The 16,793-nt window shown below is 40.2% G+C and overlaps 1 protein-coding gene across 9 annotated transcripts in view; it reads left to right on the top strand.

Moving 5' to 3' along the window:
• plekha5 (pleckstrin homology domain containing, family A member 5) overlaps positions 1 to 16,793 on the top strand; it is a 400,949-nt gene that overhangs the window by 305,851 nt on the left and 78,305 nt on the right. For 7 of the 9 annotated variants that reach the window (XM_068058937.1, XM_068058934.1, XM_068058933.1 and 4 more), the window contains 2 exons: positions 3,679 to 4,182; positions 15,998 to 16,475. In XM_068058937.1, the coding sequence (XP_067915038.1) occupies positions 3,679 to 4,182; positions 15,998 to 16,475 (982 nt within the window). The remainder of the gene's footprint in view (positions 1 to 3,678; positions 4,183 to 15,997; positions 16,476 to 16,793) is intronic. The other 2 variants (XM_068058936.1, XM_068058935.1) reach the window with 2 other exon arrangements.

The raw sequence follows: 16,793 nt of genomic DNA, 5'->3' as shown, positions 1-16,793 counted from the left end.
ATCTACTCAGTTAGCCAAAACATTGTTCTGGCTGGGCTACTTGTCAGACTTCTGGCTCCGGTTGGGGCCTTGTAATCTGCAAAGGTGTTTCAGATGCAAATTGCAGTGGCCATCTTGGCTGCCAGTTTTTTAAAATTCAACTGTTAAATTTTCGCCATTAAAAATCGAATGCAATTTTTCAACCGATTTGATTAATATTTCTCATTTGGCATATAGTGTTTCCTTGACACTACATTCACAAGGCTACAATACATTACTGTTGGTGCAAATTTTCCGTCCGTATTCCCTGTGAGCAGGAGTGTGCCAGATTACAAAATTGCTCACATGGGGCAAGTGTTGATTTTGATGAAACACTAAGTGATAGGTTACATTGCTTGAGTTATTTCGAACTTCCATGTTAACTGTTTTAAGACTCGAATGAAAGGATATTTCACATTTTTTTTAAAAACTGGAAATCTGAAACAAAATCAAAATATGCCAGAAACAAACAGATCACAAAAAAACGCAAAAGATCAGCATCACAAAAGAAAAAAGATAGGTTATTGTTTTGAGGGTAACTCTTTAACAGAACTGGTATTTTCACATTCATTTGTGCAACTGTGCTCAGTTTACATTGATCATCTGGACTATATTTTTATTTGCTATTCTGTATGAAGCAAAAATCACGCAAGTGGATTTGTGAATTAAAATGAAATAAATATTCTTGCATGATTTTATTTTTATTTGAAGTTGAAAAGATCTACTTATCAGAGTTTTGTGAAAGTAAGGATGAAAGTAGCTATTATTTAAATGATTGCAATTGTATCAGTGAACATAAAATGTGAACTTCTTTTATCCAGCCAAAAAATAAATTGCTAAAATTTGAAGTAGACTAACTTATAACCAAAATAATTTCTAGCACTAAAATGCAGCCATCAGTAGCCCATAACTTATTGAATAGATGTTGCAAATTGAAACAGGTGAATCAATTACAGCCATTATTCAAGAATAGGTTAATATTTCCCAGTATTTCTCACAACCTTGAGAGTTGTTTAAGATGGCAAACCGCAATTGTAACATGATTTAAAATAGTTTTTTTAAAACCTGAAGATATGAATAAAAACATAGTAAGAAAAATAATTTTTGAGCCAAATTGTTCCTAAGTGTAAAATATAATGGACTGAAATTTGTGGCTATAATACCTGCAAAACTGTTGCCACCTGTTGTCTTTACTGTGCAAAGCTGGCAGCAACTTCTGGCTTCCACACAAAAATCCGGAAGTTGCTGTCAGTGATACCTTGCTCCTCCACAAGCTGCACTGTTGCAGTCTGCAGATGCAATCAACAGAGAGTCAGTGATTTGACATAAACTTCAACTTTTTAACGCATTATTCTTGCTGTTAAAACCATTGAAAATGTTGAGCCTTGTTGAATAAGGTGTAACTGAGTTTTTAAACAGTGTACTAAGTCATTTATTTCTGTTGAAAGACCTCTCTGGCCCTGAAAAACTAATTTTACAACTATTAATTCCTTCAAATAACAAATCAAGTTTCCAACATTTAAAAAAAAAAGTTTAATATTTCATTTTCTACCTTAATCCCATGTGTATGCTCCTATCAATATTTTGTTTTCTGTAAAATGATTAAAAAGTGAATGATCCATTCATTTTACTTCCTGATTTGTTGTCTGAGAAATCTTCAATCTGATTGGCTTATCAGTTTGCTTGACGAAGTCATTGTCGCTGGATTCCACAGGTCCCGGAATGCACCAGATTCAAAATCACATTGCAATAGGGGAAATCGACACTGTCGAGCTTGTTAAATCTTTTTGGAAGCTTTTTTTGAGCTCTGCAACAAGCGTCGCTTCTTCACCACTGACTACAAAATTGCGGCAAATTTGGGATCAAAAAGCTGGACTAAAATTAGCACTGAATTATGTAAGGGCATGATTGCCAAAATAAGACTATGATTTGAAATAGAAATGAGACAAAAGCAACAGTTCTGTTTCTAATGTGGAAGATTTGACTTTTGATTTTTGAGGATGTGGATGATGCTGGCAAGACCACAATTTTTACCCATCCTAGTTCCCTTGAGAAGTCAACTATATAGTAAGGATTAGAGTCATTTGCAGGCCAGACCAGTTAGGGGTGACAGTTTCACCTTCCCTTAAGAAGACTTTTTTTGTCGGTCGAGCAGCTTTCATAATCACTTTTTGTGGTGCTTAACTTAGTATATGCAATTTATTGAAATCAGTTTTACAACTTCTCGTGGTAGATTTGCACTCTCAGCCTCTTAGTTGCTGGTCCATAACATAAGTACTACTGTATCATTCCCATTAAAACTTTACTTTGAAAGTTCAAAGTTTGAGTATTCTTGGGAGCTAAATTTAAAAACATGATTGCTGCCTTTTGAATTGAGCTCTTTGGACTGGATATACAACAAAGGCATCCTTCTCAATAGACATCCAGGTATAGATCAACTACCACCACCAAGTCTGCATACTCTTTCCAAAAAGGCAAAAATAAAAGTCATTTAGTTGGTATGCTGATCAACATTTTGGGAAGGGATCTGAAATCAGCAGCAATTGGTGGCATTAGCTGTATAGATTCCATGTTATCTGTAGTTCCCCATGTAACAAAGTCTTGCTCTCTGAATTAAATAGTACCCTTATAACCTTCTTATACAATTGCATAGGTTACCATTCAAATTTTGGGGCAGGGAAGAGGGTGAGATTTTGCCTTTTAATTTTTTGTGCCTTGCAGTCTTTTTGCATCACATTGTGTATCTTGTTTATGGTGTCTTGTGGCTGATACACCATCTCATATAAATACTTAGGTGTTGGGTTCTCCATTTACCTATTAAGAGCAGAGCACAAGTCAGTATGATGGCTAAAGTGTCCAACAGTGTAGTCTTCCTTTGCAGGATCATCAGTTAACTTTGAAGGCAATCTCTCCTATTTTCCTTCTACAATGTTAAACAAAGGCAGCCTAATTCATTCTGATATATATTTAATTCATCAGTCGTTTATAATATGTGCTTAGTGTAATATGGAACTGCTGAGTCCTATTGATAATGCTCTTTTGTTGAAGTTTAAATATATATATTGTCGTTTCATTCCTGCTGTCTGCAATGCACCAGTTTTGCAGAATCATTAGCTTTGTGTGTGCATGTCTTTTTGGGGGTGGGAGAGGCGTGTAGAAAGGAAGAATTTGTTTTGACTGCAAGGGCACAAAAGACACCTCTTTCTCTTTGGAATTTACCTCCTATACTGGAAGTCCTAAAATTTCCCTCCACCTGTTGATTTAATGCCCTGTGGCGATGATACTGCTGGAATTTGTTCTCACATTGCAGAGGGTGCAATGTTTCACTGTTGCTTTCAAGTTGTTCCAAGTTCAGTTAAGTAAGCAACATAATTCTAGATATTAGCAGAAATTCTAGAAAAAATGTGCAACAGCTTCTAGCTCAAAACCAGTTACCTTTTTGTGTAGTAAGCTATTGTGCTTTTAACTTCCCTGGTGTATGAATCCGTTTCACCGTAATGCTTGGTGTTGGGGAAGGAGGTGTGCTACTGTGGCCAAGACTATGCATACGTCAAGACAAAGCAAAAAATAAGTCTGACTCATTACAGGTCAACGATCTCTGAACAATCTTGCATGATATGCATGACAAATACACTTTAACTCTCTCTCTCACACCCACAGGACTGAAAAGCTAACATCTGAAATTCTACCACCCAAAGAGGTTAACCACGTTGCAAACCACAAAATGTTAATGAAGCCTGAACTTCAGAACAACCAGAAAAATATAGACCCCACTCCGGGTCTTCAACAAATAGACAGTACAGACTTCACTCATGCTGACAAGTATGGTTTTGAGAGAGAAAAGCTGGACCAGCACGAGGCTTTGACTAAAATCAATAATATAAAACTGCAGCCTGCAAAATCAGAGAATGGAAGTGGAACTATCATGTCAGGTACCAGCAGCATTCAGTCTAAACAGTTCAAATCGCTGCAAGCAAATTGTTCCAACGAGCAAAATCCAGTTGGTCCTGTTTGTGTTCCTGTAGAAAATGTGGACACTGGAAGAGAAAGGCTGTTTAATCTAAATGACAGTGGAAGGGGCATTCAGAGGACTAATTCAATGGTGCAGTTGGAGCAGTGGGTGAGAACACACAAAGGAAAAGTCCAAGAGGAAGAACCTAGGAGGTATGGAGGCTTCTTAACACTTGTTAGTAATTTTTTTTAAGTTCAAAGCTTACATTGTTAGTTTAAGAGTATCTGGTAGGAAGATATAACTTTCTGCAACTGTCAGATTTTCTTCTCTTAAATGTTCAACAGTCTTAAACTATGTGTTATATAATTTTTCATTCCGTGACTGCAAAAATAGAATTTATATTTTAAAAGAATCGAACTTGCTTGCTTGGGAGACATTTCTAATATAGGTTTAATCACCCTTTATTCACAGCCCATGCTACTAACGTTCACAACTGAGCAGCGAGGACTCCATTGTGAAATGTGATAATTTCAGATCTGGTCTTTTCAGATCTATTGTCACTAAATTAACTGTCTTTCAAAACTTAATGTGATGAAGAAGCATTTTGGTACTGCAACATATTGTAGTTTGCTGTGATGTTTCCCATAGGAGGCTGGAAAGTAACTTGCCTTTGGCTGTCACTGTATAACTTTTAACAGCTGCTACAAGAATGGCAGTCCTAACCGATTTGTTTTACTGTGTGTAAATTAGAAGAACAGTTACTTCGGGTAACAAGTCTTACACATTCAGTTTTTCTGCAGTGTATTTTCATCTGGTTTCACTACAGCTTAAGTTCTATTCATTTTACATGCCACATACGAGTAAAATTTTAGTATGGCTGTTTCAAATACTATAGTTAATTGGTCAAAAAATACTGTAGCCTGGGGCCATGTTGAGCTGCATGTCCTTTTAGTTAGGAATGAAGTGTAGTGAGGAAGTAACATACAAAGTAACATTAATGAAGGCCTGGCTGATTATTTAATCTCTGTTCAGGGAGTCGTGATGTGGCAGTACTTAAGAGTGCTGATTGAAAATGCTTGTGTGGGTTGTTTGTATTTGCCGTGCAAGTACCTTGGAGATTTGTCACAGTATGCATGGGCTGCAAATCCATCTGATATTTCTGACTGGAAGAATATTTGAACTTTTTTTCCAGCCTTTTCTGCAATAGACAATTTGACCTTTCTTAATCTATCATATATATTTCTGCATTAAAGTAAATCAGGAAAGTCTGCATTGATGTTTTTCTCAAAAAAAAAACGTGTACTGCTTAAGACACAACTCATTTAGTTTAGGATCAGAGAAAGCAATTTTTACAGCAGAAGTGGTCGCTGAAAGGTTGGAATGATAAAAGAACATGGTCCCAATAATAAACCGATATTAACCTCCGAACAAGGAGACTAACTGACGATTGTCTTTTTTTTAATATATTGTAGACAGGTAAGGTGGATGGCTGCATTATTCAATTTAGTTTACTTTTTAAACAAATGAACATACGAATTAGGAGCAGGAGTAGGCCACTCGGCCCCTCGAGCCTACTCTGCCATTCAACAAGATCATGGCTGATCTGACTGTAACCTCAACTCCACACTCCTGCCTACCCCGATAACCTTTCACCCCCTTGCTTATCAAGAATCTATCTACCACTGCCTTAAAAATTTTCAAAGACTCTGCTTCCACTGCCTTTTGAGGAAGGGAATTCCAAAGACACACGACCCTCAGAGAAAACATTTCTCCTCTTCTCTGTCTTAAATGGGCGACCCCTTATTTTTAAATAGTGACCCCTAGTTCTAGATTTTCCCACAAGCGGAAATATCCTTTTCACATCCACCCTGTCAAGACCCCTCAGGATCTTGTATGTTTTAATTAAGTCGCCTCTTACTCTTCTAAACTCCTACGGATACAAGTCTGGTCTGTCCAACCTTTCCTCGTAAGACAACCCACCCAATTCCAGGTATTAGTCTAGTAAACCTTCTCTATATTGCTTCCAGTACATTCATATCCCTCCTTAAATAAGGAGACCAATACTGTACACTTTACTCCAGATGTGGTCTCACCAATGCCCTGTATAGCTGAAGCATAACCTTCCTATTTTTGTATTCAATTCCCCTTGCAATAAACAATAACATTCTCTTAGCTTTCCTAATTACTTGCTGTACCTGCATACTAATCTTTTGCGATTCATTAACAAGGACACCCAGATCCCTCTGTAATCTCTCACCATTTAGATAATGTGCTTCTTATTTATTCTCCCTGCCAAAATGGATAATTTCACATTTTCCCACATTATACTCCATTTGCCAGATCTCTGCCCACTCACTTAACCTATCTATAATCCCTTTGTAACCTCCTTATGTCCTCTTCACATTTTACTTTCCTACCTATGTTTGTGTCATCAGCAAATTTAGCAACCATACCTTTGATCTCTTCATCCAAAAAGTTGAGGCCCTAACACTGATCCCTGTGGCATACCACTCGTTACATTTTGCCAACCAGAAAATGACCCATTTACACCTACTCTGTTTCCTGTTATCTAGCCAATCTTCTGTTCATGCTAATAGGTTAGCCCCTACACTATGATTTTATGCAATAATCTTTGTTGCACCTTATCAAATGCCTTCTGGAAATAGTACAGTACATCCACTGGTTCCCCTTTATCCACAGCACATGCTACTTTTAGAACATTAGAACATTACAGACTTCTTCAAAGAAGTCCAGTAAATTGGTTAAACATGATTTCCCTTTCACAAAACCATGTTGTCTCTGCCTGATTACCTGGAATTTTTCTAAGTGCCCTGCTATAACGTCTTTAATAGCTTCTAACATTTTCCCTATGACAGATGTTAAGCTAACTGGCCTGTAGTTTCCTGCTTTCATTCTCCCTTTTTGAATAAAGGAGTTAAGTTCACTATTTTCCAATCTAATGGAACCTTTCCCGAATGTAGGGAACTTTGGCAAATTAAAACCAACGCATCAATTATCTCATTAATCAGAAATGCTGGAAATACTCAGCAGGTCTATCAGCATCTGTGGAGAGAGAAGCAGAGTTAATGTTTCAGGTCAGTGACCCTCCTTCTTCTGAAGGGTCACTGACCTGAAACGTTAACTCTGTTTCTCTCTCCACAGATGCTGCCAGACCTGCTGAGTATTTCCAGCATTTCTTGTTTTTATTTCAGATTTCCGGCATCCGCAGTATTTTGCTTTTATCTCATTAATCGCTTCTTTTAAGACCCTAGGATGAAGTCTATTGGGACCCGGGGACTTGTCAGTACACAGCTCCTACAATTTGCTCAGTGCCACTTCTCTAGTGATTGTAATTTTCTTGAGTTCCTCCCTCCCTTCCATTTCCTGATTGACAGCTATTTCTAGGGTGTTACTTATATCCTCTATAGTGAAGACCGATGCAAAATACCTGTTCAATTCATCTGTCATCTCGTTATTTTCCATTGTTAATATATGTTTATAGAATAGAATTTGAAGTGTGATTTTCATGATTTGGAAATATTGGGCCAGATTTTTTTTTGAAAATGTGTAAATCAGCCAGCAACTTGTGGCAAGGAAGAGATACTACATGAATTGCCACAAGTTGCTGGCCAATTTGCACAGCTCCGCTGTTAACTTTTGCAAAAATTGTATCTTGCCCTCAACCTCCCCTTGATTTTCATGAAGTGCTGCATTTGCATATTAATTGCCAATTAATTTCTGGACTTAAACTTTGTGGTGATTTTAATAGCTTAAGTACTCTTAACAATATGGTTATTAATGACCATCAATCAACCTCTCTGGCCCAGAAAGTAAACTGTTAAAAGCATGGTGTCTCATTATTTCAGATTGTGAATTGTTTTAGGAGATTTTAAGAATGTAATTTTGTTCTTTACTTTTCCTTTCTGCATCTCTTTTCTCTCTCAATCCAATCAACAACAACTTATTTATGTAGTGCCTTGAATGTAATAAAATGCCCCAAGAGGCTTCATCAGAGCATTATAAAGGAAAATTTGACACAAAGCCACATAAGGAGATATTAAGTCAGATGACCAAAAGGTTAGTCAAAGAGGTAGGTTTTAATGAGTATCTTAAAGAATGAAATGCCGGTACAGAGGCCGAGAGGTGTAGGGAAGGTATTCCAGAGCTTTAGGGCCTAGGCAACTGAAGACACATCCATAAATGGTAGAGCAGTTAAAATCGGGGATGCTCAAGAGGCCAGAATTTGATGAGCGCTGGTATCTTGGCAGGTTGTGGGAGGAGGTTACCGAGATTGTGAGGGGCAAGACCATGGATGATTTGAAAACAAGATTAGCATTTTAAAATCAAGGTGTTGCTTGACCGGGCGGCAATGTTGGTCCGTGAGTACAGGGGTGCTAAGTGAGTGGGACTTAGTGCAAGTAAGGACATGGGTAGCTTAATTTTGGACTACCAAGTTTACAGAGGGTAGAATGTGGGTGATCCGCCAGGAGTGCATTGGAATAGTCAAGTCTGGAGGAAACAAAGGCATGAATGAGGGTTTCAGCAGCATAAGAGCTGAGGTGGGGGCGAAATTAGGTGATGTTATGGAGGTGGAAATAGGCGGTCTTTGAGATCGCATGGTTAGGTGGTTGAAAACTGATCTCGGAGCCATACAACCGTAAATTTGTGAACAGTCTAGTCTCAGGCAGTTGCCAGGGAGAGTGATGGAGTTGGTAGCTAGGCAACAGAGTAGGGACTGAAGACAATGGCTTCAGTTTTCCCAATTATTAATTGGAGGAAACTTCTGCTCATCCAATACTAGATGACAGATAGTGATAACTTAGCAACAGTGGAGGAGTTGGGAGAGATGGTGGTGAGGTAGAGCTGGATATCATCAGCGTACATGTGAAAATGAACAATGTGCTTTCAGACAATGTCGCTAAGGGGCAGCATGTAGGAGAAATAGGGGACCAAGCATAGATCCTCTGAGAACACCAATGAAGGTGTTCTTTCATGGGATGTGGGCGTCGCTGGCTAGACCAGTATTTATTGTCCATCCCTGATTGACCTTGAGAAGGTGGTGGTGAGCTGTCTTCTTGAACCGCTGCAGTCCATGTGGGGTAGGTACACCCACAGTGCTGTTAGGAAAGGACTTCCAGGATTTTGACCCAGCGACAGTGAAGGAAAGGTGATATAGTTCCAAGTCAGGATGGTGTGTGACCTGGAGGGGAACTTGCAGGTAGTGGTGTTCCCATGCATTTGCTGCCCTTGCCCTTCTAGTTGGTAGCGGTCGTGGGTTTGGAAGGTGCTGTCTAAGGAGCCTTGGTGCATTGCTGCATTGCATCTTGTAGATGGTACACACTACTGCCACTGTGCATTGGTGGTGGAGGGAGTGAATGTTTGTGGATGGGGTGCCAATCAAGTGGACTGCTTTGTCCTGGATGGTGTTGAGCTTCTTGAGTGTTGTTGGAGCTGCACCCATCCAGGCAGGTGGAGAGTATTCCATCACACTCCTGACTTGTGCCTTGTAGATGGTGGACAGGCTTTGGGAGTCAGGAGATGAGTGACTCGCCGCAGGATTCCTAGCCTCTGACCTGCTGTTGTAGCCATGGTATTTATATGGCTATTCCAGTTTAGTTTCAGTTTTATTGATACTAGGGGATTCAGCGATGATAATGCCATTGAATGTCAAGGGGAGATGGTTAGATTCTGTCTTGGTTGGGGATGGTAATTGCCTGGCACTTGTATGGTGCGAATGTTACTTACCACTTATCAGCCCAAGCCTGGATATTGTCCAGGTCTTGCTGCATTTCTACATGGACTTCTTCAGTATCTGAGGAGTCGCAAAAGGTGCTGAACATTGTGTAATCATCAGCGAACATCCCCACTTCTGACCTTATGATTGAAGCAGCTGAAGATGGTTGGGCCTAAGACATTACCCTGAGGAACTCTTGCAGTTATGTCCTGGAGCTCAGATGATTGACCTCCAATGACCACAACCATCTTCCTTTGCGCTAGGTATGACTGCAACCAGTGGGGAGTCTTCCCCCTGATTCCCATTGACGTCAGTTTTGCTAGGGCTCCTTGATGTCAAGGGCAGTCACACTCACCTCATCTCTGGAGTTCAGCTCTTTTGTCCATGTTTGAACCAAGGCTGTAATGAGGTCAGGAGCTGAGTGGCCCTGGCGGAACCCAAACTGAGCGTCGCTGAGCAGGTTATTGCTAAGCAAGTGCTGCTTGATGGCACTGATGATGACACGTTCCATCACTTTACTGATTGAGAGTAGACTGATGGGGCGGTAATTGGCCGGGTTGGACTTGTCCTGTGATTTGTGTACAGGACATACCTTGGCAATATTCCACAGTGCTGGGTAGATGCCAGTGTTATAGCTGTACTGGAACAGCTTGGCTAGGGGCGTGGCAAGTTCTGGAGCACAGGTCTTCAGTAGTTTAGAGATACAGCACTGAAACAGGCCCTTCAGCCCACCGAGTCTGTGCCGCCCATCAACCCCCCATTTATACTAACCCTATACTAATTCCATATACCACATCCCCACCTGTCCCTATATTTCCCTACCACCTACCTATACTAGGGGCAATTTATAATGGCCAATTTACCTATCAACCTGCAAGTCTTTGGCATGTGGGAGGAAACCGGAGCACCCGGAGAAAACCCACGCAGACACAGGGAGAACTTGCAAACTCCACACAGTACTATTGCTGGAATATTGTCAGGGCCCATAGCCTTTGCAGTATCCAGTGCCGTCAATCGTTTCATGATACCATGCGGAGCGAATTGAATTGCAAGTGATACTCTCGCTACAATTAGATAGGTAAGAATAGAATCAGACGAGCAGGACTGTGTGGTCAACCAGGTCAGAGGATACAGGTTGATAAGGACGAGGAGGGATTGTTCACCTTTGTCACAGTCACATAGGAAGTCATCTTGCTACCCCTCCGTTTAGTCCTGTACCTAATTTGACATTGAATTCACCCACTTTAATTCACCTGCCTTCTCAATCCTTCCTCTGCTTATTTCTCAAACGTCAATTCTCATTGGTTAAAGAGCCCTGTTTCTCCCAGTGTTCACCAAGGTCCCTGATGCCCTCACTGCACCGTTATCAGCTTATACTTTCAGCAACTTTGTGGGCAGAAAGTGTTAAAACCTAATATGTTTAAGCAAGGCTAACTAATGGGGTACACCATGAAATGGCCCACTCTGGCAAAATCTGGCTTAATAAATGTTTTTCGTAAGAATGCTTATTAAAATGCAGAAACTTTATATTTCATACCATATCTCAGTGGATAATGTTTTCTCTTTTGCAACTGAATCCAACAGACCAGGAAGGCTCCATATTCACTTGCTGGCATGTGTCAATCAATGTAGGTTGAAGGCAGGTTTAGGAAAAGCCTGTCAATACCCACTCACTGGGCTCACATATGCAAAATGTTACTTGCCTAAGACGCTAGAGGCAGCTGCTGTTGATACATTTGTATTTTCTTGAAGGTCACTGTCTTCAAGAGAACCAGGGCAACAATACAACTTGAATAAAAATGCAATTTATTACCAACCCTGGTTCACTTTATTCGGTAGCATTACTGTCACAAAGGGCATGGTAGCACAGTAATTAAGTTACTGGTTGAGTAATGCAGATGGCTGGACTGATGATCAGAAACTTGAGTTCAAATCCCACCACAGGAGCTGGGGAATTTAAATTCAGTTAATTAAATTTGATTAGAACTGTTCTCATTGATGGAAGGGTTAAGAACCAGAGGACGCCGATTTAAAGTGAATGGCAAAAGGACCAATGTCGATATGAGGGGAAACCTTTTTATGCAGCTAGAGGTTGGGATCTGGAATGCACTGCCTGAGATGTGGTGGAGGCAGATTCAATCGTGGCTTTCGAAAGGGAATTGGATATGTGCCTGAAGAGAGAAAATTTTCAAGGGCCACAGGGAAAGGGCTGGGGAGTGGAACCAGCTAATTTGCTCTTGCAGAGAACTGGCATGGACATGACTGACCGAATGGCTGCCTCCTGTGCTGTAACCATTCTAACATTCTATTCTTAGTAACGGTGGCCATGAAACTATTGGATTGTCAGAAAAACCCATCTGGTTCACTTTAGGGAAATAAATCTGCTATCCTAACCCAGTCTGGTCAAGATGCGACTCCAGCAATTTGGTAAACTCTTAACTGCCCTCAGAAATGGCCTAGCAGACCACTCAGTTGTATCAAACTGCTACAAGAAAGCCTAATAAGAATGAAACTAGTTAGTCTACCCAGCATCAACCTAGGCACTGGATTCAGACACAGCAATAGCACACCCAGTTGAGTCAACTCTGTAGAGACCTGAGCAGAAGTCTAACAAAGCCATATTCACCAATTGACACCTTTCATCCAACATCCCAGACTCCTGCATCATCATCCTTTGCTATGTTCTGTCTGTACAGTTGGGACGGAGTAGCCCTGGAAGTCCTCAACATTGAGTCTGGACCTTGCATCCCATGGCATTAGCTGATGAATTAGTACTCCTAATTAAACGGGGATCCTGTTAAACGCCAGTTGGAAAAAGCATTGAGAGGAACAGGACACAGAATGTACTCTGAGTGGGACACTTCAATGTCCATCACCAAGAGTGACTCGGTAGCACTGATGTAATTCAGTCTCCACTTTTTAAAGTCATGCATTCAGCCTTTATTACAAATTTCAGTGTCCTCAATTATAATGGAAACTGCCAATGTAAAATGATCACGTGTTTCCTACAGTGCAAACAGTGACTACAATTCAGAAATATTTAATTGGCTGTAGAATGCTTTAGGTCGTCATGAGGCCATGAAAGGGACTTGTCATGCAGACCCCCAACTGCCAAGAATGAGGCATATTAATTTTGTCATATGAACATTGATTTTAAACTGGCTGGAGTGAAGAAATAGCTTGTTTTAAGATCACCATATCCTGGGCTGGAAGGACATTTGCACACTAAGAGAAGCTGCTTGTGGAGACGAAGGACACTGCTCCAATTAACCCAAATGGATTTTGATCACCTGAAATTGAAGGTGTAAGGAAGCGCATTCCAAGCCCTGCTAAGATGATACAATCCACAATGCCAGGACTGGTTAAACCAGCTGGTCACATGACTAACTGGCCCAGGTTTTTTGCCACAGGACACTTTGAATTCAGAAGTCAGTGTGAAATTGAAGCTGGAACAAGGAAGCCTCTCTCACTCTCTTTCTCCCAAGCCACCAGACCCACGGAAGGCACGTAAACCTCGAGAGAAAAGACTCCTACATTGGAACAAGTTGAAGCGTGAACTGGGCCCCAACGAATTGCAAGACTTACTGGCAACCAAATATTCCACATTGAACTTCAAGGACTGTAACTACCAGATATTGCCTCAAAAGTTTCCCCTTTATTCCTTCTACTTTTTCTGTCTCTATCAGCGTGTGTTTATCGCATATGAATGCTAGCGTGGTCGCGTCACATATTCGTAGTCGTCAACCGGATTTGAGTTTAAGATTAATAAATTTCTACCTTTCTTGTTTAAATCTAAGGAAACCTGCTTGATTCCTTTGCCTTACAATTGGAGCAGTGAACAAGGATTCACTAAGGGGGAGCTAAAAACAGTGTTTTAAAATTAAACCCTGTTATGGTTAAACCAGGCAAAGGCTGAGAGGGAACCCCTAGAACCCTTCTCACCTGGTCATAACAGACTACATAAACACAAGTTCTCTCTTTAATTATAGCCTCCTTATAGATGTGATGCTGCAGTGTATTGACTGACAGGAGGGTGTAATTGCAATGTGACAAGTTTGGTCAGGCAATTGTCAATATAAATATGGACTTTGGAATTAAACTGGAAAAAAATTACAGGAAGCGTGCAGATCTAAAATTATCATTTTTATAATCTATATGTCTATATTATTTATAGATCTATACTGTGAAATAAACACTACTAGGTTGTAGAAACCAGCAACATTATTAAAGCAATGTCACTGGTAAAGGATTTTTTTTAAACACTGTTAGCTGGTGCTCAGTTGAATTTCATTTACTAGCATCCTCCCACATAGCTATACATGAAGGGTTGTTTTGCAGCCTATCTTGATGTGCATGTAAAAAGCAGCAAATATGCCAGGTAACTGATGTTAAATATTCAAATCTGCTGCAACACTGTTGACTGTAATTGGCTGCTTACTTTGTGATGTGTTGAATAAGGGATCAAATTTGATGTATTTACTGAGTGCAATATGCTATTTGTGCTGAAAATTCTCTAAATAGGCATTGTTCTGTGCAAATGCACACATGTTCATTATTAGTTCATGTAATTGGTACGTGTTAGTTTTTATATCCTTAATGCTTAATTCAGCTTTGTGGCAAATAATGCACTCTATTTGATCAGATTCCGGGTATCTCCAAACAAACAATACAACTATAGTACAGAAAGCACACTTAATTGGTGATTGTGCATGGTCGTGCCACTATGAACTGTCTGTTGCCAGCACAATCCAAGTATTGAAAAAATAACCAATAATGGAGCAATTTTTCCTTTAAGCAGTTCATTCAATATAGTTTGTCTGTTGCATTTGTCCCATTACTGTGATCTATCATGCATTAGAAAGTTATAATGTATCAGTTCCTTGGATTGACTTCTGCCCCATTGTTAGCTGTCACCTATAGGAAAAAAATATAATTTGCCAACTATATATGGTGGAGATGTTGCAGTCTCTGCCACATGTACCACTATCCACTGCAGCTATGGGAAGGAAATAGTGTAGAATGTATCTTAAAAGTAAGACCAAGGTGTAGAAGGAGACATGTCTGAGAGATTGAATGTTAGCTAAAGGTACATTTCCATCTGGTTCATGAGAGTGGCTTACTGACCTCCATGGGACACCTGTTTATGTTCAAATCTCCCCCAAGTCTGTGAAAATGTTGGGGTGAATTGGGTATAGGAAGACCATTTCTTTGTACATGAGCTGTGTCCAGAAGTTAGAAGTAGCCGAGAGAAGTAACGGTTCAGTCTTTGAGTTTGTTTGCCTATTTCATCTTGGGAAGAGTTCTGGTGCAGTGCGTTTAGAAGGAGGCAGTTCCAGCACGAAAGTGGATTTCCAGTACCATTGGCTGTACAGAGGATGGATCACTTCTGTTTAGCCGCGACACGGATTGGCAAGGAGAGAACCTAATCTCTCCAATCAGTTGCAATTCATAAAGGTAAAGGCATCCTTAAGTCCAGCTGGTGTTTTTTTCAACATTTCCCAGGATAGGAAACTACTGTGCATCCAAGCCAAATGAACAGTGGATCAAGTCTTACCTTGAAGTTTTGATGCTGCTTTCAGCTATCATTAGCTTTCTGTTGCAACATGTTTCCTGAAGCACATGTTCCCACTTCAGTTTGTTAATTTGAAATGTGCTAGTATTATATTCAATGAAAAACATTTTCTAGTGGATTCCGATACAGCACCTTTTTTGGTTGTAATGTCTTGCACACATCTAAGTTTAATTGTAATACTTCTCCAGATTGTTCAATGACCTTCAGTAAGAATTGAAATGTTTCGGAGTCAATTATGGATGCACTGAAGAGGCATATTTTGTTGTGGGTTGAACCACAATAAGAGTAAATTGGTTGTTTATGGCTTAACCTGATCCAGTATTGTGGTGCAGATTTGTTCTGTGGTTGGTACATTGTGCCAACCCACCTGGTACAGAAAATACTGAAAACACTCAGCAGATCAGGCAGCATCTTTGGTAAGAGGAACAGAGTTAATGTTTCAGGTCAATGCCCTTGCATCAGAACTGGAATTGGTTTAGTTTTGTGCTCAGTTTTTTTTTCCTCTTTTCATTCTCTTCCCCAAAAGTATTACCTATGATGAATCCTCAACTCCTCTCTAATTCTTCAATCCCTTTACCATGTCACCAGTGCTGTTGCATCAAGTGGTCCTTTGGAAGAAATTCAGAAAGCAAGTTTTGTCATTTTGTGAGGGAGTTGATAGCTTTCTGTTTCTAAATCAAGTATTTTAAAATGGATTAAATAATGTTTTGTTCATTTACAGCATCACCTGTTATCAAACATTACCAAGAAACTTACCAAGCTATCGGGCTCAAGTCATGCCATGTTACAGAACAATGCCTCGCCACAGTACTACAAGACCAGACAGCATCTGTACGGTGTCACCTTCTGCATATGATAGGGTGCTCCGACGACCTTCATCAGAAGAAAAACGGAAGTCGATGCGGGATGATACCATGTGGCAACTGTATGAATGGCAACAGCGTCAAGTCTACCATAAGCTTGGGACACTAAGCAGGCATGGTACTCTAAGTACTCCTGTCACAATGATGAATATTGGTGAACAGTCACACTCTATTCCTCCATCACCTTCTCACGGTTCACTGGCCCCCTACCAGGTATACTCTCCCCTGAGATCCTACAACATTGAATCAAGATCAGAAGTATTGTCACCTATTTTAAGAGGAGACATGACCATTGATTCCATAAAATCCCGGCGGCACAAGACACCTGTCAACAGGGTAAGGCACCTTCCTTGGTTTTGCCATTCAAACTGAGTTACTGTTCTTAAAATCTAGATTCAGCACTGCTAACTGCTGGGATTTGATTTCATGTATTTTATTGAATGCGATGACATGCTTTTGTATCTGGACAGTGTGGCTGCATAATTCTATGATCTTTTGTGAAGTGAGAATTCTATTTGTGAAAATCAAAACTAATCTGGCTGCTAAATATTTTGCGTTGGGTGGGGTTGAGGTGGAGCATTCATTTCCAAGGGGGAAAATACTTTAGGTTGTATTTGAACTTTATAATTCACTGGGCACACATTGCTCGATTGA

The sequence above is a fragment of the Heterodontus francisci genome, chromosome 27 (genome assembly GCF_036365525.1).
Source record: "Heterodontus francisci isolate sHetFra1 chromosome 27, sHetFra1.hap1, whole genome shotgun sequence".
NCBI classification, from domain to species: domain Eukaryota; kingdom Metazoa; phylum Chordata; class Chondrichthyes; order Heterodontiformes; family Heterodontidae; genus Heterodontus; species Heterodontus francisci.
This window is presented reverse-complemented; position numbering and strand designations above follow the sequence as displayed.